The 24,623-nt window shown below is 43.2% G+C and overlaps 1 protein-coding gene across 4 annotated transcripts in view; it reads right to left on the minus strand.

Annotated features, from left to right (window-relative positions):
* Positions 1 to 18,882, minus strand: part of ndc1 (NDC1 transmembrane nucleoporin) — a 40,029-nt gene extending 21,147 nt beyond the window's left edge. For 2 of the 4 annotated variants that reach the window (XM_069938089.1, XM_069938087.1), the window contains exons 1-8: positions 18,726 to 18,882; positions 17,042 to 17,162; positions 16,856 to 16,957; positions 12,438 to 12,612; positions 12,178 to 12,313; positions 11,112 to 11,220; positions 8,262 to 8,313; positions 6,928 to 7,060 (exon numbers count right to left, since the gene is read on the minus strand). In XM_069938089.1, coding sequence (XP_069794190.1) covers positions 6,928 to 7,060; positions 8,262 to 8,313; positions 11,112 to 11,220; positions 12,178 to 12,313; positions 12,438 to 12,612; positions 16,856 to 16,957; positions 17,042 to 17,162; positions 18,726 to 18,815 — 918 coding nt within the window. In that variant the 5' untranslated portion in view covers positions 18,816 to 18,882. The remainder of the gene's footprint in view (positions 1 to 6,927; positions 7,061 to 8,261; positions 8,314 to 11,111; positions 11,221 to 12,177; positions 12,314 to 12,437; positions 12,613 to 16,855; positions 16,958 to 17,041; positions 17,163 to 18,725) is intronic. The other 2 variants (XM_069938088.1, XM_069938090.1) reach the window with 2 other exon arrangements.
* Between the last annotated feature and the right edge of the window lie 5,741 nt (positions 18,883 to 24,623).

Below are 24,623 nucleotides of genomic sequence, written 5' to 3' on the forward strand. Positions count from 1 at the left end.
GCCTGGAAGTCAGCCTGAAGAAAACTGAGGTCCTCCATCAGCCAGCTCCCCACCATGACTACCAGCCCCCCCACATCTCCATCGGGCACACAAAACTCAAAACGGTCAACCAGTTTACCTATCTCGGCTGCACCATTTCATCGGATGCAAGGATCGACAATGAGATAGACAACAGACTCGCCAAGGCAAATAGCGCCTTTGGAAGACTACACAAAAGAGTCTGGAAAAACAACCAACTGAAAAACCTCACAAAGATAAGCGTATACAGAGCCGTTGTCATACCCACACTCCTGTTCGGCTCCGAATCATGGGTCCTCTACCGGCATCACCTACAGCTCCTAGAATGCTTCCACCAGCGTTGTCTCCGCTCCATCCTCAACATCCATTGGAGCGCTTTCATCCCTAACGTCGAAGTACTCGTGATGGCAGAGGTCGACAACATCGAGTCCACGCTGCTGAAGATCCAGCTGCGCTGGGTGGGTCACGTCTCCAGAATGGAGGACCATCGCCTTCCCAAGATCGTGTTATATGGCCAGCTCTCCACTGCCCACCGTGACAGAGGTGCACCAAAGAAAAGGTACAAGGACTGCCTAAAGAAATCTCTTGGTGCCTGCCACATTGACCACCGCCAGTGGGCTGATATCGCCTCAAACCGTGCATCTTGGCGCCTCACAGTTTGGCGGGCAGCAACCTCCTTTGAAGAAGACTGCAGAGCCCACCTCACTGACAAAAGGCAAAGGAGGAAAAACCCAACACCCAACCCCAACCAACCAATTTTCCCCTGCAGCCGCTGCAACCGTGTCTGCCTGTCCCGCATCGGACTTGTCGGCCACAAACGAGCCTGCAGCTGACGTGGACTTTTACCCCCTCCATAAATCTTCGTCCGCGAAGCCAAGCCAAAGATTTTCTATATATGTACCCTACCCATCGAGCACAATCGTCGTTCAACTCATGCTGAAATATCCCGTCATTCTGCTCCGAATAGTCGTATACTGACGTACGTCCAGCGTCATGGCACTTTCAGTCAGCCCAGTGGCAGCTCAAATGTGGGATTAATGGCTATCATCACTACCCATAATCCCTCACACTGCTGAAGCCACTGTACCAGCACCAATTCAGGGGAACAGAAAAGGGGCTGTTGCCCTGCTGCTGGTACAGCGGGAGGGAGACGGCAGTACACTTAGGAGGGCGGGGGAAGAGACAACAGCACGATTCAGACAGAATGATTTTAGACAGAATGATTTTAGAAGGCAGGCGAGGGGGGAAGTGGCGGGATGACTTGGGTGGGCAAGTGAAGCGGAGACGACAGCGTGACTCGGACGGATAGGTGAGGGGGGGTAAGAAGGCAGGGTGACTTGGGTGGGCTTAAATGGAATGCCATTTTAAGAAGATTCTAAAGAACGACAGGTGTCCATCCTGACAATCCCAAATAAAAGGTTAGGCACGTACTGTAAAACCCCTGGTATCTGGCACCTATGGGGATTGTTTGATGGCGGATAACTGAATTTTATGGCTGTTTGAGATTGCATGTTGCCTGGATCTGCAAACTGACTGCTTGGGGTGACATTTTAAACTTTTGTATTTTTACCTATTTATTTTCTGCGATTGTTTTGCTGGTTGCTTGAGGTTGCCAGGTGTTTCAATTCTAGATAATGGGGATTTTACTGCAAGGGATGGTGTGTTGCTTCTGAGAACTTTCACTTTTACAATTTTTAACTTTTATTTAAAACTTAATTTATTCAAACTTATTTTCTTAAAATCTTTCTATTTATCTATTTATTTATTTCCTACATTTATTTTAGCTGGTTGATTGAGTTTCCAGTTGAATGAATGCTGGATAATGGGGATTTTACAGTATACATCCTTCCTTAAGCAGAGACCAAAATAAACTCTAGAAGTTATACCCAAGTCATGTTTCAAATGCAGCGCAACTTCTTAACCATTGGCATAAATGACAATATATCATTTCTGCATCTGAATAAGATTGCATTCTATAACCACTTTTGAACTTTGATATTTAAAAAAAATTCTTTTTTTCCCTCCCAACATAAGCCTATTTAAATTCCTCTGCAGACTCTTTGCATCCTCTCTTCAGGTCATTTTTCCACGGAGATTTGTATTATCAGCCACCTTTGGATAAGTTACATTTTATCCTTTTGATTAAATCAATGTAGATTGTAAATAATCTGTGGCCTACTGTCTTCAGTCATTTAGCCCATCCTCTTTTCCACATTAATATCTTAATGCCAGACCTATTAGCCCTTACTGTAGCAACGCGCTACTCGAAGGAAGACTCACACATGAAGTGTAGACAGGTTAAGCTCTGAGTTTTATTAGGGCTCAGGCCTCCCCACTTTTACACTTGCACTATTCCCACCATGGCTCCCCTTGGCTGACGTCACCACATGCATAACAAAAGCAGGTTTCCCATGCGCAGGTACTTTCCTGCCCTTCTTCCCCACGTGTTGTCCCTGCCTGTTGGCTGTGCAGCAAGGCCAGCACCATTTTAGGGTCGCTGACCTTTAAGCTTCTCTTGCTGTTCACCTGCCGTTTCGCTTGTTGGGGGCCAGTGCCGATGCGCAGGCTGCTGGCCTTTGGTTGCACTCGCTGCCCGGAGTGCCATCCCAATCGCTGCAGCGGCAGGCTGCCACATGAACATCCCTCAGAACCGGCAGTATTATCCTTGTGTTGTCATTGGTGCCCAGAGGCAAAGTCTCTGCAGCCTTCTGTGGCCTGCCTCTTCAGCGTGATGCTGGTATCTTGACCAGGCGTGCCGGGTCCAGGTGTGCCAGCTTCAGCCTGTCTGTGGTGAAGACCTCAATCTTGCCTCCAACCTCCAGCTCGAACTTGGCCCTGTTACTGCAGATGACCCGGAACGGACTCTCATTTGGCCTGTGGACGATGTGGACCCCTGCAAATAAAAACATACTCATAGTCCTGCAGGTCTTTGGGTATGTTGGTCCTCGTGTATCCATGCTCGGAAGGTGGAATCGTGGCCAGGTTGCTGATTCTTTCCCTTAGCCTGCTGAGAAACATTGCAGAGTTGTCTATTGTCCACCTGAGGATGGTACATATTCTCCCAGGACCACCAGTGGAGATCCGTAGACGAGTTCGGCCAAAGAGTTGTTGAGGTCCTCCTTGAGTGCTGTGCGGATGCCCAACAGCACCCATGGTAGCTTGTCTATCCAGTTGGGTCCTTGGAGTCTGGTCATGAGCATGGTTTTGAGGTGCCTGTGGAAGCGCTCCACCAACCCATTAGTAAGCTGTTGAGTGGTGTAGCTGGGCACCCCACAGGCTGGTGAGGTTGGACCACAGACTGGAAGTGAACTGGGCCCCTCTGTCAGATGTGATGTGGGATGGTAACCAGAACTGTGCCACCCAGGACGAGATGAGATCCCTGGCGCACGTGGTCATGTATGTGCCTGCCAGCCGGACTGCTTCGGGCCACCTGGTGAAGCGGTCGACCTTCATGAACAGATAGCAGAAACCCTGGGATACCAGCAAGGTTCTTACTATGTCCATGTGGATGTGGTCGAACCTTCGTTCCGCGGGCTCGAAGTGCAGAGGTGGGGTCTTGGTGTGCTGCAGTACCTTAGTTGTTTGGCACTGTGTACACGCCTTCGTCCACCCACTGACCTGTTTCCGCAATCCATGCCACACGTATTTGCTGGTCACCAGCCAGACCGTGGTCCCGATGGAAGGGTGAGCCAGTCCATGGATGGAGTCGAAAACCTGTGGTCTCCAAGCTGCTGGTATGATGGGTCTGACCCACGTCGCACAGGAGGGTGGTGTTACCTGTGCCGACTGGGATGTCCTGGAGCTGCATTCCTGATATGGCTGTCCTATACTGAGGCATTTCCATCTTTCTGCTGCTCCTCTGCCAGTGTCACGATGTCCACTCCCCTCGATAGCGCATGGATACTTTGCCTGGACAATGTGTCGGCCACCACGTTGTCCTTGCCGGAGACATGGTGTACTCTGAGATGCAAGACAGGTGTTGTTGCTGGTGGGCCGAACAGGGGTCAGAGATCTTAGCCAAGGGAAAAGTCAGGGGTGTGAACTGTGAAAGCTTGCCCTCTAGGAAGTATCTGAAGTGGCAGATAGCTAAGTACAGTGGCAATAGCCCTCTGTCGAAAGTGCTCTACTTCAGTTCTGGAGGCCGCAGATGGTTGCTGAAGAAAGCCAGCGGACGCTAACTTCCTTCTATCTGCTGCTCCAGAACTCCGTCAATCGCCATTCCTGAGGCATCCACCGTCAGTGCCATTGGAGCAATGTCTGCCAGGGCTTCCTTGCCCTTCATGAAGGCTTCTGTTGACTTCTCGTTCCGTCCTTCGCCTTGGCATCTGGGCTAACAAGGGTCGCATGATCCGGGTAATTTGAGATAGAAATTGGTCATCCCCACGAACTCCTGTAGTCCTTTGATCATGTTGGGTCTGGGGAACTCCCGGATGGCCTCCACTTTACTGGGTAGCAGTGTGGCTCCTTCCTGTGGCCCAGGAAGTCAATGGCCTCCAATCCGAACTGGCATTTGGCTTGGTTGATCATCAGGCTGAACTCGCTCAGTTGGGTGTAGAGGTTGTGGAGGTGTGCTATATGCTCCTGTTGGTTCCTTCTCACCACCAGGATGTTCTCCAGGTACACGAAGGTGCCGTCAAGGTCTCGGTCCACTGCATCCATGAGTCATTGGAAGGTCTGTGCGGCGTTTTTTAGCCTGAGCAGCATTTGGAGGAATTCAAAAAGGCCGAACGGGGTAATGATGGCGGTCTTGGGGATATCATCGGGGTGTGCCGGGATCTGATGATATCCCCTCATGAGGTCCACCTTGGAGAAGATCCTTGCCCCATGCAGGTTAGCTGCTAAGTCCTGGATGTGCAGCACGGGCTACTGATCTGGTGTTGTGGCCTTGTTGAGATGGCAGTCTCCAGCTTCCGGTTGCTTTGGGTACTATGTGCAAGGGAGAAGCCTGTAGGCTGTCCGACCACTGTACAATGCTGAGCTCCTCCAGCTTCCTGAATTCGTCCACAAGCTGGAGCTTCTCTGAGGAAAGCATCTTGGCCTTGCGTGGAGTGGCGGGCCCTGAGTCAGGATGTGGTACTGTACACCATGTTGGGGCATCACTGTGGTGAAATGGGGGATGAGCACTGCAGTGAACTCTGTCAGGACTCTGGCGTACTCGTTGTCTGATCTCTGTATGGAGTCCAGGTGGAGTGCTGGGAGCGTGGTGTCTTTGAGGGGGAAGGTTTGAAAAGTTTTGGCGTGGATCAATCTCTTTCCCTTGAGTTCTACCAGCAGACTGTGGACGCACAGGAAGTGTGCCTTGAGGAGCGGCTGTTCCACTGCAGCCAGCGTGAACACCCACGAGAAGAGGCGGCCTCCCAACTGCAGTTGGGCTTTGCGGGTACCATAGGTCCAAATCGTGCTGTTGTTGGCAGCCCTCAGTGTGGGGCCTAACTGCCTGTTCCTGGTGTCCTGTCCTGATGGGACAGCATACAGCAGTTACACTTCGATATACAGCAAGATACTCAGTATCCAGAATTCAAGCAACCAGCAAAAAGAAAAATCAAGGAAATAAATAAATATTTAAAAATAAATAAAGTTTTATTTATCCGAAAGCGACACACAAACCCTTGGTGAAAAAGTGGAGCACCCCAGCCACAGCAGCTGTTTCAATCAAATGGCTTTTGAATAAAAATGGCACCACCCAGGATGATCAGCCGGCTAATGAACCTCGCACACTGCCTGCAGGAGCTGTTTCAATAAAGTTATGTTTGAATAAAATGGCATCACCCAGGACAAAGAGCCGGTGAATGCTGTTTGCCGCTCGGGCAAGTCTGCAAAGTGTCTCTCTATCCCTACCAAGAGAGTCTTCATTAATATATTATTACATATATAAGTAAGGCTTTATTTTCAAACTTGGGGGACCGGGGGTTAATTATGATGGCGGCACAGTTAGTGTAGCGGTTAGCGCAACACTGTTACAGCACCAGTGACTGGGATTCGAATTTAAAATGAACTTTTTATAAATAACAGGAATTACCTGATTAATGTGAACTTTACATAAATAAGGACTACAATACTGTTCTTTTTCCAAATTACTGTACATTTTGCACTGTCTTTTAAACTGTTTATTGGTAATGCAGATTTATTAGTTATGCAGTGTAAGAGTGTGTTTCAGACAACCAGAACATTTGCATATCCGGCATCCACCATCCCCGTTGGTGGCGGACACCAGAAATTTTACTGTATTAAGTTTTAAGATGCAACCATTCACTAATTGGTAGAGATTTACTCATATTTTATACCTCTTTATCAAATATCAATCTTTTATTTGCTACTTTCCAATCTGAAGAGACTGTTACAGAATTTTTGGAAATATTTGAAAATCAATTTCCATTCACTATTTCAACAATTTAGAATCCTAGATGCTATGTCAACTCTGCATGATTTGTCAGATTTAGGATTTTTTTCACCATTTTACCTTTGCAGACAATAACTGCTATAAATTCCTCATTCTCATGAGATCTTTCTGTGCTGAGAACGATGGGATAATATCTACAACAATTTCTTTATTACCATTCATAATTTTTCTTGTATTGTTCTTTAACTAACCCATTATTTTGCTACACATTTTAAAAACAATTTACTCCCTTGATAATGTGAACATTTTCCTTTGCACATGGACTCTTGAAAAACTTTAAAAACTAGCATTGAATATTTCATGCTAGTTTATGTTCACATTCAATCTTCTCTCCTCATCAACATTATTTACTCATTTGATGTTGGTTTGTAAAACTCTTCAGGATTACTACTCTGCTTGGCAATAGTATAAACTTTTCAGCCTTTGGATCCTTCATACACAAATCCCAAGCTCTCTAAATGTGGAATAATAATTCAGGAAGTTATCTAAATAAAGCATTCCATACTCACCTCTGTGACATAGATTTTAAAGAGCACCCATGTGATGTACCAGGTCACCAAGAGAAATGTACCACTTAACCAGGTCGTGTAGAGCAGTGGCAAGTCAAACAGTCCGGTCAGGGTGTCCAGGGAATGTTGTGTGCTTCAGAAAAATTACAGATAGTTTTTTTCCAAGTATTCATTCACATATTGATACTAGCTCTGGAAATATTGTATCTCACTTTTTTTTTTAGGTAATCCTCAGTTTCACTGTTTCCATCTCTTCTTTAACTACTTTAGTTCAATACCCTATCATCACTTAGCTCCTCCCCAGTTTCTTCCTTACCTCTCTTTTCACTCCTTAATATCAGCTCTTCCTACTTTAGTTTCATTCAAGGATTTTAACCTGAAACATTGATCATTTCTACACATGCTCAATGCCTGACCTGCCGAATCCCTCAAGCTTCTCATTACTTGATCAAGATTTTAGCATCTACATTTTATGTGTTTATCTCTTGCATTCCAATGTTGTCATCTATCAGACACATCACTTTCAAAACATGAAAGTTAAGCATAAGGCTTTTTAAAATCTTTGCTTCTCTTTCTGTTATGAGGGGAGCTGGGCAATGCTCATGGCAACTCTTTGCCTTATGGTAGAATAAAGTTTAAGTATATCATGTATGTTACATTTTTAATGACAATAAAGGAACCTTGATATCAAACTGTTTCTCTGCTCCTTAATAAAAATCTCTTTTCAAACACAAGAATGCAAAATCAAAACAGTAAAAATGTTTTACACTATGAAGTTCAGATACATAATTTGTTTAAGCAAATTATTCAAGTACTTTTTCTGTGCTAAGTTTTGTGAAATTGCAAGTTTCATACAATGCCATAAGTAATTTTGGAAGAGAAAAAAAAAACACATTCCAATTTAAATGAACATTTACAGATATGGAAGGTGGACTAAGTAAGTTTGCCAATTTCTGCTCAAATCAATCTCACTCAATTCAGCATTAAGAATCAGGACATTTAAAATTAAAAAGAAACCCTATTCCTTATATACAAGTCTTCAGTTTTGACTGGAAAGATGATCAGAATCTCCAAGCTTTGGCAGTAGGTAAGGCACTCTTGTGTGGTGGCACAGATCAAAAAAAGTCTTTGGTTCAAATCCAGGACACCCCTGTGATTGCTAAACTCAAATTAGTTACTAACTTGTTCCTTTTGCCATCAATGACCTTGTGTCATATAAGTTGTGGCTTTGCTAAAGGATGAGAGATAAAACAAAATGGAAAAAAAACCCCAATGAATTACTAAACACAGTATCACACATCAATAAACGAATACTTTATAGTAAGCTCACTAACCTGTCCTTTTGAAGGGTTGTTGAGGTACTTATCCAGGCTCTTGGCACATAACCTGGGGGAAAAAATGATATACAGTGGTAGGAAAAAAAAATTAAAGATTTGAGTGCTGGTTCAATGTTAAGTGAGAAAATTTTGGCATTCTAGGCAACATCACCAGAAACAGTACTGCAGTTTAGTTAGCATTTATAAATGAGCTAATTTTATGCACTTTTAATATCCAACATTAAAAAAGAGCAATAATTACAGAAAGTATGCAATAAAACACACATTTATTACAAGTAAATTTATATAATCTTCAAAAATATGCACATCACAGATTTAACCATGAAAATAGAAGTTTGTTACAACTACCAGTATAATTGTGCTCTATGCTGCTGTTAAATTGAAAGATGGATCAACAGAGCAGAATACCACAGAGACAGCTGCAGCTCTATACTAAAAATAAGCATAGATATAAAGCAGCTTTTATCAACTTCATGCAACATTTTACCACAAATGATTGTTAATGCTTTCTTTTTACACACCTGTTCCTCCAGATTTTATCACCATATTGCAATAGTTACTCACCCATCTCTTAGCTATCTTTATTATATTATAGACATCATGTGATCTCAAATATAGACTATCGTTAAATCCGTTTACAGGAACAATTAATGTATGCAAAATAATGAATATGGTAAAGACTAGAGTGAAAAACGAAGATCTGCAGATGCTGTCATTGTAAAAGCACAAAAATAATGGAGGAACTCAGCAGGTCATGCAGCATCCACAGGAGGGAAAGATATAGAACTATTTCGGGTCCGAGCCCAACTTTAAAGTATGAGCAAAAACCAGCCTTAAGTAAAAAGGCTGGGGAGGAGGGAAGAAAGGGCAAGGAGCCAAGACAGAATACAGGTATTGTTCTTCCTCCCCTTTCTTGATCTTTCTGTCTCCATCTTGGGAGATAAACTCTTGACAGACATTTTCTACAAATCCACCAACTCCCACAGCTACCTCGACTACACCTCTTCACACCCCTGTAAAGATTCCATTCCTTTCTCGCAATTCCTCTGTCTGCTCCTAGGACAAGGTCTTCCATGCAAGGTCACCTGAGATGTCCTTCAAAAAAATGTGGATTCCTCTCTACCACATATTCTCCATTACCTGTACATCTGCTCTAGCCTCCTCCACCACAACTTATAACAAGGTCAGGATTCCCTTCTGCACCACCAGCTTCTGCATCCAACACATCATCCTCCGTCACTTCTGCCACCTATTATGTGGTGCCACCACCAGACACATCTTCCTTTCTCCAGCCTCCCCATCTACCGCAGGGATTATTCACTCTGTGACTCTCTCGTCTACTCCTCCCTTCCCATCAATTTACCCCTTGGTATCACAAGAAGTACTGCTCTTGCACCCATACCTCCTCCTTCACCACATTCGGAGCCCCAAACAGTCCTTCCAAGTAAAGTAACACTTCACTTGTGAACCTTAGGGGTTCACTGCATCTGGTGCTTCTGTGTGGCCTCCTCCACATCGGAGGGGCTGGATGCAGACTGGGAGATCGCTTCATTAAGCATCTTTGTTCTGTCCTCTGCAATAGTGGGGCTCTCCCAGTGGCCACCTATTTCAATTCCCTGCCCCATTTTCATGCCGATATGTCTGTCCATGGTCTCACACACTGCCAGACTTAGACCACCCACAAATTGGAGGAACAACACTTCATATTCCGCCCGGGCATCCTCCAACCTGATGGAATTAACATTGACCTCCAGATTCTGTTGGAACCCACCCTCCACCAGTCTCTCCCCTCTTCCTCTATCCCAATGTCTCCTTTCCTCTAGCTCTTTCTCTTTCCCTTTGTCTCCTTTACTCCAGCTCTGCATTCACAGAAGCATCCCCCTTCCCCAATCTATTTTCACATTTGCTCTCCAATCCATGTCCAATTATCACCTTACCATGAAATCCCCTACGCTTGTTGGCGTAGGCACCCTCTGCCCTTTCTTCCCTCCTCGCCAGCCTTTTCATTCAGGCACCTGTCTGCTTTTTGATAAAACCTTGAAGAAGGGCTCAGATCCGAAATGTTGGTTAAATATCTTTATCTCCTCTGGTCATTGTGTGAGTTTCTTCAGCATTTTTGTGCTTTTACTCAGGGTAAAGATCATCTTAAAATATAGTAAAACCCCTGCTATCTGGAATTCAACCAACCAGCAAAAAAAAATTGCGAAAAATAAATAGATAAAAAATACAGAAATTTAAAATTGGTGCACCTCACGCAACCAGAAAATTCACTTATGTCGGATACCAGGGGTTTTACTGTAGTATTAGTATTGTTATATTTTATTATGTTATTGGCTAACATTTTGTCTTGCTTCTGGTCACTCATACCAAGTAACTGTGCTCAGAATGAGGACAATTATCTTTTTAATGCTGCCATCCAAAGAATGATCCCAAGAAGCAGAAACTCAGTTGATATCTGTATTTAAAACAGTTTTCAGACCTTAATTCAATCAATCCACTTTCAGCAGATTTTTTATTCTTTTCTCTAAGATATATATTCCTATTTTCTGACCCTCCATTTTAGAGAATTACATCCATTCAGATCCCTCCCTGTAAAAGGGTCCAGATAATTAATAGTTTGTTCTCATTTTGAACTAGAGATCAAAAACTGTAAATCAGAAAGTGCATCAGGAAAGCAGCAAGCAAAAAAGACAAAACTACCATTCTGAGAAATCCATCTCTTAGATTTTATTAGAAGAGAAAAGAGAATGGAGAACAAGCAGAGGCCATCAGAGCATGAGATACAACCATTGCCCGTATGCAATTTTTCAAGATAGGACCTGGAATTACGACAAATAAAAAGATTACCTAGGAAGTAGTAAAGGATGCAGTAATTCCTGAGGAAATACAGAGATTGCACAGCACTGTATTTAATAACCAATGACAGGTTTGCTTTGAAACGCAAGTACTTGAATTGCTAAAAAAGAGGGAAACAAAAAGATTATTTTTTTGTCCTTTTCCTCAAATTCTCTTTTCCTCTTTTGAGAACACCATTACACAAATATAGAGAATTTTTGTGACCATTCCAAAGGCAGTCTGCAAAGTACAATGGTAGTGAGGGATTCATCAATATTTGGCTCAAAACCATCCTTACTCAGTAGCTTATTCACAGCTGTGGACAGACTGTTTTTTTTTAAAAAACCTGTCCAACCCAGCAAAATTTAGTCAACAATATACTAAAGATCAACTACATCTTTATGTTTCATTTCCACAGCAAGCAGTTGGTTAATCCATTAGGAACAGAGGTAGGCCAAATTAGCTACAACTGCAGATTATACGCATGAATTGATTTTTAAATATTATTACTGTAAACATCTGGAAGACCTAATAGTTGCTTTCCAACTTTACCTCACTCAGCTACTGTTAATGAAAGCACATCTCAAAAGTCCAGTAGACTTTTGCAAATTTCAAATGTTAATTGAATGTAACCACAACATGTCGATAAACTACAAAAGGATAGCATCCCTTCCCTTGTACATGTTAATTGTGTACATGTTAACTGCTTCAGGCTGCCAAGCAGGAAGCTTATAGTCATGGTGTTCATTCCATGATGAAGCTTCATATTAATTGTTCTACAAGGCTGCTGCTGCTAAGGTGGTGGGAAACACAGCTGAAGATTTTCAGTGGTCTTCAGCTGACTAAGGGACTGTCTTCAAGACCCCAGATACCAACAAAGTGAATGGAGTAGAATCAAAGAACAGACGTGCAAAGAGGCTGCAAGTTGATGACAACAAACTAGAACAAAGGAGATAAAGAGTTTCACTTTGAAGTCTGGATGAAAATCTTGTAATTAAGAGTAAACAAATATTCACTAAAAATATATTGATCAACTTTTAATCTATCCAAAGTAGAAATTAAAAGTAACATTTATTACCTGCATAGTTGGGAAAGACAAATAATTGAAGTTGTTAACAAAATAAAGCAGACTGTAACTATATCCTATAAATGCTCCTTCGATCAGTAAGAAAATGTGAAACTCATTCAGGCACATGTTGCTACTGGATGTAAAACTGCAATGAGAAGACCAAACATTGATTGTATTTCAGCATCAAATTAAAAACTCGAATAAAGGCAAGGTGCACACAAATCCAAACAAAGATATTTTATAAACATATCTATTAGATCCATGCTTACCTGTCCTGAGATGAACAAGGCACACTGATCATCTGATAACGCCCCCCAGCTATAACTGCAGTGCACCATGCCATCAGCATCCCCATCACTGCATGCACCACCGAATGAATGAAACGATGTGGGTGGAACACATTCCCTATGAGTGCAATCCTACTACATGGAATGGATGGCTCAACTGTAAAGGAAGGACAGAACTTTCTTAAGAACAATGCAGCAGCAGTATAAAACTCTGGTAAAGTCTATTCATTCGGTTGGGAATGAGACAAATCATTTGAAAACATCCTGTGTTCCAATAGTCCATAACATCCAATACCATTTATCATTTCACCATCTGTGGATTCACATACTTCCAAAGCAAGTCAAACATTTTCCTCAAAGTTTTTAATTATGGCCGGTGAGCTCAGACCCATGTCATTTTTCCCATGCCATGTGGAAACTGAGGGAGCCTGCCAGTGTCCCTGATGATTATGTGTGTACAAAGTGTATACAGCTGCAGCTCCCCAGGGACCACATGTCTGCTCTGGAGCTGTGCATGGATTTACTTTGAGGCTGTGCTCCACTTCCCTCCAATACATATACCATTTTGGATACTGTGGTGGGGGAGGGGGGGAATGGCCACCATGGGAAGACTGCAGGTTTATGGAACTATGAATGACTCTGCTGCCCAGGGTAGGAAAAGGTGTGGTAGAGATATAGTAGTAGGGGATTTCATGGTAAGACAGTAAATGTCATGCCACAGTTTAAAAAATGAAGGCAAAAGGCAGAAAATTATTAGCCAATAAGCTTAATATTTGTAGTCTAAGAAAATGCTTGAAGCTAGCATTAAGGAAGAAAAAGCAAGACACCTGGATAGAAATTGTTCCATCAGGCAGAAACATGGATTCAGGAAGGGCAGGTCACATTGAACAAGTTTACTGGAACTCCTTTGAGGATATAATTAGCACAGTGGATTCAAGGTAAAAACACAGAAATGCTGGAGGAACTCAGCAGATCTTGCAGCATCCATAGGAGGTAAAGATATATAGATGCTGTTTTGGGCCTGAGCCCTTCTTAAAGCCCCTGAAGAAGGACTCAAGCCCGAAACGACAGTAATATATCTTTACTTCCTAAGGATGCTGCGAGACTTGCTAAGTTCCTCCAGCATTTCTGTGTTTTTACTATAAACAAACATCTGCAGACTTTTGTGTTTCACCCTCACAGTGGATTGAGAACAAGTGGATGCTGTATACATGGATTTGACGGAATTCAGAAGTACAAGAGGTAATTTGAAAGAAACATAAAATTATGAAATGGATTGATAAGTAGAGGTAGAAAAGTTGTTTCCACTGGTAGGCGAACGAGAACTAGGGGAGATAGCCTCAAGGTTCGGGTCAGGGATGAGGAGGAATTGTATTTCCGAGACAGTAGTGAATCTGTGGAATTCTCTTCCCAAGGAAGCGGTAAATGTTGCCTCATTAAATATATTTAAGATACAGTTAAATAGATATTTGCAGAGGAGAATTAAAGTCTATAGAGAAAAGGCAGGTCGGTGAAGCTGAGTCCTTAGGCCCTTTTATAGTGGGGAAAAATGATTGTGAAGACAGAGTCTCCACCTTTACATCGCTTCACTTACCTTCATAAAAGGTCAGACTGACAGCTCGAACTCGCTCCCTTTCCATCCGTCTGGGGGATACACTCGGAGGTGGAGTGAAGTCGCTCCACCTCTTGCATAAAAGGATTGCTACTGAAAGCGGCTCCAAACAGGAAGGTAAGATGATAGATGTTGCGCTGACAGCCCCACTGCACTATTACAGAGCGGCAGGTGGAGTGGTCAGGCTGCGATCGCTCACTCCGCCCCACTCCTCACGCTGCCAGCTCCCTCACACCACTCTCCTGCCATGCTCTCTCATGCTGCCCACTCCCGATGAGGCTGTCAGGCAGTGGGTGGCGGAACTGTCACAGGGCGGCTGTTGCTGTGCTCCACATCCTACCCCTTTCACCCTGAGAAGCCGGTGCGCTGCTTTGGGCTATACAAAAGGACTGTGCTATCGCCTTTTCCATCCTCTGCATAAAGGGTAAATTCGCCTTTTAAAAAAAAAACAAGCAGGCTGTAATGCGGCTTTTGTGCATAAAAACTTCTCATGGCAGGCTTGATGCACCTGATGCCCTACTACTGTTCCTTGTGTACACATCTCTCCAAACTGCCAAAATAACACATGTCCATATAGGTGCACACCTCACCTGTCTCATCAGCAATCACACCTTTCTCATTGAGCAAAATACGTTTTCCAGTGGAAACAAATTCACAAACCTGATTTCTTAAATTCTGTGGCTTCCCTCCTGCCCCACCCTAAACCCTTATGTTCTCCTTGAGCCCTACAATTTGCCCCAAATGATCATCTACCCTCCCTAATACTCAGACCTTTCTTCTTGGAATTCCTTCCATATTATCTCTATTTCTTCCTCCCACCAGAATCATTAAGGAAAATGACACAAATGACCATATTCAATAATGAAAGAGAAAAGTAGGCCAATGTTCACTTCCAAAACACAAAAGGTTCTTTTTATAGGAATATACATGAAGACTCAATTTAGATTTTGACCAAAATAAACTTTATTCTCTATTGACAAATTTTGGAACCCAAGTTGAATTTCTTTTTATAGATATATAACATGGTATCAGGCCCTTCTGGCTCAGAAACCCATGCCGCCCCATTACACCCAATAGACCTACAACCCCAATACATTTTGAAAGGTGAGAGAAAACCAGAGCACCTGGAGGAAACCCACGCAGATACAGGGAGAACATACAGGAAGCAGCGGATTCGAACATTGGCATGTAACAGTTATACTAACCCTGTGGAAGTTACAAATTTCAATCATGTAGCTCATGCCACATGGGCCCCAGCTCTGCCTGCCTTTTTGTGGGCTATGTGGAGTAATCCATGCTGAAAGACTACACAGGCAAGGCCCTTCAACTCTTCTTCCATGACATCAATGACTACTTTGGTGCTGCCTCATGTATCCACAAAGAGCTTGTTGATTTCATCCACTTTGCTGTCAACTTTCACCTCAACCTCACATTCATTTGGTCCATCTCTAGCAACACTCTCCTTTTCCTTGATCTCTCTGTCTCCATCTCAGGAGACAACCCTCGATAGACATCTTCTATAAACCCACCAAGTCCCACAGTAAACTCAACTCCATCTCTTCCCACTTGGTTCCCTGTAAGGATTCCATTCCATTCTCTCAATTCTTCCGTCTCATCTGCACTCAGGATGAGGACTTCCATGCCAGATCATCAATGATATCCTCCTGCTTCATTCCCTCTACCACCATCAACTCAGCACTCACCTGCAGATCCTCCATTACCCACACATCTGCCCTGGCCCCCTCCGCCCCCATACGCAACAAAGACAGGATTCCTCTTGTCCTCACCTACCACCCCACCAGTCTTTGCATCCAATACATTCTCCTCTGCCATTTCCACCACTTACAACATGATCCCACCTTTAGACATTATTTCCCTCTCCACCCAATTCTACCTTCTGCAGGAACCACGTCCCCTGTTTCTCCCTTATCTACTCCTCCCTCCCCACCAATCGTCCCCTTAGGACCTACTCTTGTGACTGCAGGAGATGCTACACTTGCACCCATACGTTCCCCCCCCCACCCCCATTTGGAGCCCCAAACAGTCCTTCCAAGTGAAGAAATATTTCGCTTGTAAATCTGCAGGGGTCATCTACTGCTTGCAATGATCCCCAACATCAGAGAGACTGGACGCAGACTGAGAGATCTCTTTGTTGAGCACTCAGCTCTGTCCGCCACAACAGCAGGGATTTCCCAGTGGCCATCCATTTCAATTCTCCATCCATTCCCTTGCTGACATGTCTGTCCACGGTCTCATTCACTGCCAGACTGAGACTACCCACAAGTTGGAGGAACAACACCTCATCTTCAAATTGCTCACCTTCCAACCAGATTACATTAATATCCACTCTCTGGCTTTCGTTAACCCATCCCCTCCTTTTTCCATCCCCTCTCCCTATCTCTGTCTCTCCATTCCATCTCCTTTCACACAAACATGATAAATTCTTACCTCTAGTCACTTATATCCAATTAACACCTTTGTTGGTCTGGATTTCATCCCCAACCAGCATTCTGAGACCTTCTGAGATTTTATGTTGCTGGCTTATTCCTTGAAGAAGGGCTCAGGCCTGAAACATCAGCAATATATCTTTGTCTCCTATAGATGCTGAAAAGACCAGCTGAGTTTCTCCAGCATTTTTACTACAATCACAGTGTCTGCAAACTTTCATATTTCACTCAATACAAATCATTTATCTAGTTTACATGATTTTAAACATACATTCTAAATATTTAAGAGTCAAACAACCAAGACGAAGGTCGGAGTAGAAAAGTGCAAAGAATACTAATACCTGTATAATATTCCATATTGAAGAGCCCAATAATCACCACAGCTGCACACATCACCAGGACTGAAAACAGGATGCAAGAACTGTTTAGGTGGTTCAGTGTCTCTGGAAAAAGTGAAACAACACAAAGTTTATAGCATTCAGGTGAAGAATTCCTTCTCCCAATCCATCAATAAATATTATGATTACCTGTAATCCACTGAATAGGACAGAACACATTCAGTCGACTAAACATTACAAATAGAGTTGCGGAAACAGGCAACATTAGGACAGACCAGGCAATTGCAGCTGCTGCTCGCCAACTGAAAACCTGTAAAGATGCCAAAATTGAAATTAATGCTTTCTCAGGGTTGGGACAAGTTTAAAAAAACCCATCTAAACAGATATTTTGCTGGTTAGGAGTTATGTACCAGATGTATTCTAGTTATTCTTTCACTATTATTTTAATCAGCTCTATGTAGTCATCTAAGTTTCCACACTTCAGATGAATTTCCATTCAAAATTCCCTATTCTGAAGAACTGCAGCATTTTCTATCATGCAAAAGAAATAAGAGTCAATCCACATGATACCAAACATTATCTTGCGATTCTTGTAGATACCATTTTATTTCTCCCAATAGAGCAACAGATACCAGTGTGTCCTCAGCCTCATTCATTGTTATTTGAGCAACACATCACATACTCCTGGACAGCTTAAACCCAATGGAAAGAACTGATTTTTCTAATTTTAGGTAACCTCCATCTGATTCCATAGTATCAATCTCTTCTTTACCTCCTCCTGTTTTTGCTTTTCTAACATTTCTCCTTCCCGGTGATCTCCCCCTCTACCGGTCTTCCACCTTCTGCTTAATACTCTTTCACAGTTTGGCCCCTCCCCAGCTTCTTTCCCTCTACATAAACAAAATACCACCCTTTCTTACTTTAGTCTCAATAAAGGTCCCAATCGGCTGACCATTTCGAACCACGGATGTTGCCTGACCTGTTGAGTTCCTCCAGTAGCTCTGTCTGCTGAACATTCCAGCATCTGCAGTTTTTGTGTTTCTCTCACCTGGCAACATCCTTGTGAATTTCCTCTGGTTCACTTCTAGTGCCATCATTTCCTTCCTGTTACAGCAGTGAACAGAATTTACAGCAGTGGCCGAATTATGACTTTCTTCACCTACTTTATACCTCAGCTAACAAAGGAAAATCTCACGTCTTTGTTATTTACCTGATGTTCAGGGAACATCGAGCAAGCTGCTTAAAAGCTCTTTCTCTTTATCCTACCTTGGCTTCTGCCATAGATTTTTCGCCTTGCTTGGGGTTTCACCCTTCATTGTTTTGAATTTACCAGTTTTTTTGCTGGTGTCCAACCCAACCCATCCTGAAAGTCGTAGTTTTCTTCCCAAATAACACACACTGATGAAGAACACCCATATGGAGTTACAACATATTCTGTCTTAATTGAGATGGCAGGAAAGTGGAGTGACAATAATGTCACCACTACGATCTCAAAATTTCCCACGTTCAACCCCAGCCCCTAAGGGCAGCTTCTGATACAAGAAGGGATTTGATTCCACAGGCTCCAGTGTGCCTTTAAGGTCTCACTGATTCCTCTTCTGGGAAACACGAGTGTGAACGGGCTAGTGGACCAAGTGATGCTGGAAATCGGAACTATAAGCAGGAAGCGTTGAAAAGACCGAGGATCTGAGGAAAGAGTTCCAGGCCATGAAACCCCGAACAAGGGCGACTTCCCACTGGCAGTTTAACTGCCTCTTCTTTAGTGGCTTCTTTCTCCCATCTTTTCGAGAGGATGAGAAGTTAAAGTCCAGCCAAGTCTCGGCCTTTCCAGCAGTACCTCGTGGCCCAGGGAATGTCATCATGAGGCAAGTACCTTCCAGCTCACGGGGCCGGCTCTCACCTTACGGATGAACCAGAAGCCTGGCGGCCGCCCGGCATCGCCGTTACTGCCCCCGTCCCGCATTCTCGGTCCCAGACCGCTCCCGCGTTTCCCAATTCAAAGACTCGTCGGAACCACCCGCTTCAGCACCGTCGCTCCTTCAATGCGTCACGCTGACGCAACGCGCGCCGCCATATTTAGTACTGGCAGAAGCACCCCGACCCGTTTTACTGAGACACCTTCTGGCCACAACTGAAGTGACAGGGATCGTCTCTGAATCCCCTGAACTTTGTTAATTTCATGCAGCCAGGTCACCGATTCCTCGCTGACTAGCAACTACTGACCTTTATTCTCCCCACACTGCCATCAACTCTTCGAGATTCAACTGTCAGTGACACACGAGGACCATTGCTCACGTTTAATCTGATATACAGTGTGTATTCTTTGATGAAGACCGCAGAGCCCACCTCACTGACAAAAGACAAAGGAGGAAAAACCCAACACCCAATCCCAGCCAACTAATTTTCCCTTGCAACCGCTGCAACCGTGTCTGCCTGTCCCGCATCGGACTTGTCAGCCACAAACGAGCCTGCAGCTGACGTGGACATTTACCCCCTCCATAAATCTTCGTCCGCAAAGCCAAGCCAAAGAATACACATACACACAGACATGGTTTCATTCAATTGAGAGTCAAATGTGAGCCGTTCCTTTGGTCATTCAGCACTCTCACTGCCCGTGGGAAGAAGCTCTTCCTCATCCTGCTGGTGCTGGCTCTGATACTCCTGTATCTCTTCACCAAAAGGAGCATCTGAAAGATGCTGTGTGCAGGTTGGATGAGGTCCTCAATGATTTTGTGCCACCTCTTCAGACAATAATCCCACGTTGATTGGTGGGGGGAGGGGAGGGAGACTCTAGTGATCCTCTCTGCCACTCTTATGGTCTGTGGATTGACCTCCGATCCACTTCTCTGCAAAACTTATTGAGACAGAGTCTTATGTGCACAGGTCTCACTAAACCGTTCTTCCTCGCACCCTTCAAACCTCCTTAGACACTTGCCACTGGAATGGCAGAAAGTGCAATATCTGTGCCTCTCTCATCTCCATCCAGGGTCACAGACTTTCCAAGCGAGGCAGACCTTCACATCTATAACGTCCAAATCAACTGCATTCAGTGTGGCCTCCTCTACATCATTGAAACCAAATGCAAATTGGGTGAATGCTTCGCCAAACACTTGCACGCTATGGGTGGAAATATGAGCTTCCTGTAGCCAACCATTTTAACTTCCCCATCCATTTCAACAGTGAATGTCTGTCCTCAGCCTCATCCATTGCCAAATTTCTTCTTTCTTTGGCTTGGCTTCGCGGACGAAGATTTATGGAGGGGGTAAAAAGTCCACGTCAGCTGCAGGCTCGTTTGTGGCTGACCAGTCCGATGCGGGACAGGCAGACACGATTGCAGCGGTTGCAAGGGAAAATTGGTTGGTTGGGGTTGGGTGTTGGGTTTTTCCTCCTTTGCCTTTTGTCAGTGAGGTGGGCTCTGCGGTCTTCTTCAAAGGAGGCTGCTGCCCGCCAAACTGTGAGGCGCCAAGATGCACGGTTTGAGGCGTTATCAGCCCACTGGCGGTGGTCAATGTGGCAGGCACCAAGAGATTTCTTTAGGCAGTCCTTGTACCTTTTCTTTGGTGCACCTCTGTCACGGTGGCCAGTGGAGAGCTCGCCATATAATACGATCTTGGGAAGGCGATGGTCCTCCATTCTGGAGACGTGACCCATCCAGCGCAGCTGGATCTTCAGCAGCGTGGACTCGATGCTGTCGACCTCTGCCATTTCGAGTACCTCGACGTTAGGGGTGTGAGCGCTCCAATGGATGTTGAGGATGGAGCGGAGACAACGCTGGTGGAAGCGTTCTAGGAGCCGTAGGTGGTGCCGGTAGAGGACCCATGAAACTGAAGAAGGACACATTATGTTCCTCTTGGAAAGCCTGAAGCCTAATAGCATGAATATTGATTTTTTTAGTTAAGCAAGAAAGTCTACAGATGCTGGGATCGAGGGCAATACACAAATGTGCAAATACCTGCTGGAAGGGCCTAAACTCAAAAAGTTGGTTACCCTTTACCTCCTATAGATGCTGCATGATCTGCTGAGTTTGTCCATCACATTAGTGTATTGCATTCATTTTTCAACAACCTTGTTGAACTTGCCCTGGTCATCTGCCTCAGCAAAAACAAATGTGTTGAAAACCTCTGGAGCTTGAGATCCTGCTATGAAATCTTCCATGCATCAAGTTTGCTATCAAGTCCAATGGCTTGCAGATACAGCATGAACCATTGTTTGTTTGAATAACCACCACTCGTGGCCAACATTCCCATTCCATTCATAGTGTCAGGCGGCTTCACACTTTTCAAGTCTCCTGCTGATACCCAGGGATACCCCACTCCTAGAACCATGTGATGTTTCTTCTATTGTCATAAAGAAACTTGGGTTCTTTTATATTTAATTATCAACTCACGACATCCGTTTTGTGCATCTAACCCAAGGTGGACATTCTGTTTCTGATGCCCTCAAGTGGTCAGGAGGATTACCAACTCCCAATCACTTCAGAGAGTGAGTAAAAAAAATTTTTGTGCAGGAATAGAAGAAGAGTGGAATTGGATGAGGGTAGGGCTTATCTAAAGTAGATAACCAGGGCAAGTTCGACAAGGTTATTGAGATGTTTGATGAACACTGCTCACCGAAGAAAAATGAAACGTTCGAGAGGTAAGTGTACTGCTTGCGCACACATCTGCAGGGAGAGAGCTTTAATACTTTTAACAGACTTGAAATTGAATGTAAGAACATGCAATTTGGGATTTCTGCAAGATTCAATGATCTGTGATCAAATTGTGTTTGGAATTATTGACAAGAAAGTGAGTGAGAGGTTGCTACGAGAGATGGACCATCTCTGGAGCTGTGAAGATATGCCACACCAGAGAATTAGCTCTGCAGCACATGAAAAAGTTTGATGAGAGTGCAAGGGCCAGTGAAAACGAAGGCACAGCCATAGCCTCAGTGTCTGGATGCACACATTAACAAAGAGTGAGACATAGGAAACAACAAAAAGATGGAGAGACATTCAATTGTAAAGGATGTGGCACTCAACATGCACCAAAACAATGCCCCACCTATGAAAAAGTCTATAAGAAGTGCAAAGGGCAGAATCACTATGTAAAGCAATGTTTTCCAAAGGGAAACAAAACAGAGGTGAAAATGTGCACACCATAGATAAGAAACTGCCTCAGTGATACATTCTTTGTGGATATGGTAGTGCAGGAAAGTTTCAAACCAACAGACACTGAACAGCCAAACATGAAGAGAGTTGAGCAGGACAAGTAGACGATGCCATTGCCTGCAAATAGAGCAGATATTCCTTTCAAGGTGGACACAGGGGCAAAGGCTAATTTGATCTGTGAGCGCAACATCAGGGCAATGAAGATAAAGCCACCCATCCATCCAAATTTTGTTCAGCTCAAGGCCTACAATGGACAGCACATTGACATGAAAGGCACATGTAGACTCAAGGTGAAAATTAAAGGTAAAGAGCTCCACCTCATGTTGGTAGTAGTCACAGATGGACATGACTCACTGCTTGATGACAAAGCTTGTGAAAACTTAGGCCATCAAGTGGGTGTATTGCATTAACAGTGCCAATGCACAGAACAGCATAGAGGAAATACTGGATCAATTTCCAGACATCTTCAAGGGCTTTGGAGTTTTACCATTCACCTATAAGATACAGTTAAAGGAAGATGCATAGCCAGTAGGTGAGTTCCAGCACCACTAAAAGACAAGTTCAAGTAGGAACTCGACTGAATGATATCACATGGGGTCATAAAGAAAGCGGAGGACCCTACAGTGGGTGAATTCAATGGTTTGTGTCAAAAAGAAGAATGGTGGCATACACGTGTGCATAGACCCAAAAGAGTTGAATGCCAATATAAAGAGGGAACATTATTAGATACCAACCAGAGTCGAAATTACAAGTCAAACAAAACCACCTTTATTTATCGTTCATACCATGATCGCACGTTAAAGATGATATAGTGTTTCTCAAGGACCATGGAGCATATTAACAGAGGTCAAACACATTGAAATATTAAAATAGTAAGTTGAAAACATTAAAGGTTCATGGTACACTATCCACATATGTTCTGGGAATTCAGAACCCTGATGCTTGGGGGAAAAAAACTGTTGCCCAATCTGGACGTAATGACCTAAGTGCTACGGTACCTCCTACCAGATGGCAGAATGGAGAACAGTTTACATGAGGGGTGTGTAGAGTCCTTCACGATATTTATTGCCTTTTGCCTGCATCACGTGTTGTAAATGTCCTTCATTGTCGGAAGAGAGCCCCCAATGATCTTTTCCACTGACTTCACTATCCTCTGCAGGGTCTTGCGGTCCAAGGAGGTACAGCTATCAAACCAGGCAGTGATGTAGTTGCACAGGATGCTCTCAATACATCCTCTGTAGAATGTAGTGAGGATGGAGGGTGGGAGGTGAACTTTCCTCAGTAGCCAAGTTAACTCTTTCATATATGAAAGATTTGAATTTAATGGATGTGTGGAGACAGTCCAATCCTAAGGAGAGAGACTACTCATTTTATTAAAAAAATATGACTTGCATACTAGAATAGATTTATTTTAAGACTGAGTAGTAAAATTGGAATATTTACCTAAGCTGCACTCTGATCACTCGCTGCTAACCTTGGTAATATAAATATTGGAGAACCAGGAAAATAAATATAGATGGCTATTTAATGCGATGTTACTGAAAAGGGATGATTTTAGACAATTTATAAGATAGCAGATCGAATTTTCAATCGAACTAACTTGGGTTCAATTGATAATAGTTTTTTTGATATGGGACATACTTGAGAGGACAAATTATTTCATACACAAAAAAGATTAAAAGAGAATTTAATGCAGAAATAAATAAACTGGAGTTAGAAAAAGTGGAATTCTAAAAAGAATATCAGAGAACGGGAGACCAGGATAAATACAGAACAATGGAAAATAAGAAGATCCAATGCAATACTTTAAAAACATATAGAGTAGTAAAAACAATATTAAACACAAAACAGAAATACTACGAATTAGGAGAAAGGGCACAAAAAGTCCTATCATCGCAAGTGAAGGCTGAAGAATCAGCAAGAGCCATAAATGCTATACAGAAGGAAAATTATACAATTACATATAATGATAAGGAGATAAATAAAACATTTCAACATTATTATAAAAAATTATATAAATCTGACCCACCGGGAGATGAGGTTGAAATAAAGAAATTTCTGGATGGAGTGGAACTCCCGAAGTTGAATGATGAGGACAGGCAGGAATTAGATTAACATTTTACTAGGGGTGAAATTGAAAAAAACACTGAGAACTCTTCAAGCTAATAAAGCCCCAATGCGAGGATAGATTTCCAGTTGAGTTTTATAAAGAATTACAAGAGCTGTTAATATTTTTGTTAATGGATGTAATAGAGTGAAGAGTGAAAACTCAGACATTACTGGACTCCTTCTCAATGGCAATAATCACTGTGTTGCCAAAAAAAATAGAGATCCTCTGAAAACTTCTTCCTATTGACCGATATCTCTCTTAAATGTAGACTATAAAATAATAATGGTTCAATATAATTTTTTACATCAAATATATTATACACCCTATAAGTTGAATAAATTTAATTTAAAATTCACTGCTCAATGTTTTAGATTTTAAAAAAGAGGTTGGTAATTTTTTTGCATTCAGTATGGTTGTGAGAAAAGGTAATCAATTTTTTGGAAAGAATTATATGTTATCTTAGAGAAGATATTAAAGGTGAAGGTTAAATTAGATACAAGAATTTTTTTGTTGGG

Source organism: Narcine bancroftii, chromosome 5 (assembly GCF_036971445.1).
Source record: "Narcine bancroftii isolate sNarBan1 chromosome 5, sNarBan1.hap1, whole genome shotgun sequence".
Classification (NCBI taxonomy): domain Eukaryota; kingdom Metazoa; phylum Chordata; class Chondrichthyes; order Torpediniformes; family Narcinidae; genus Narcine; species Narcine bancroftii.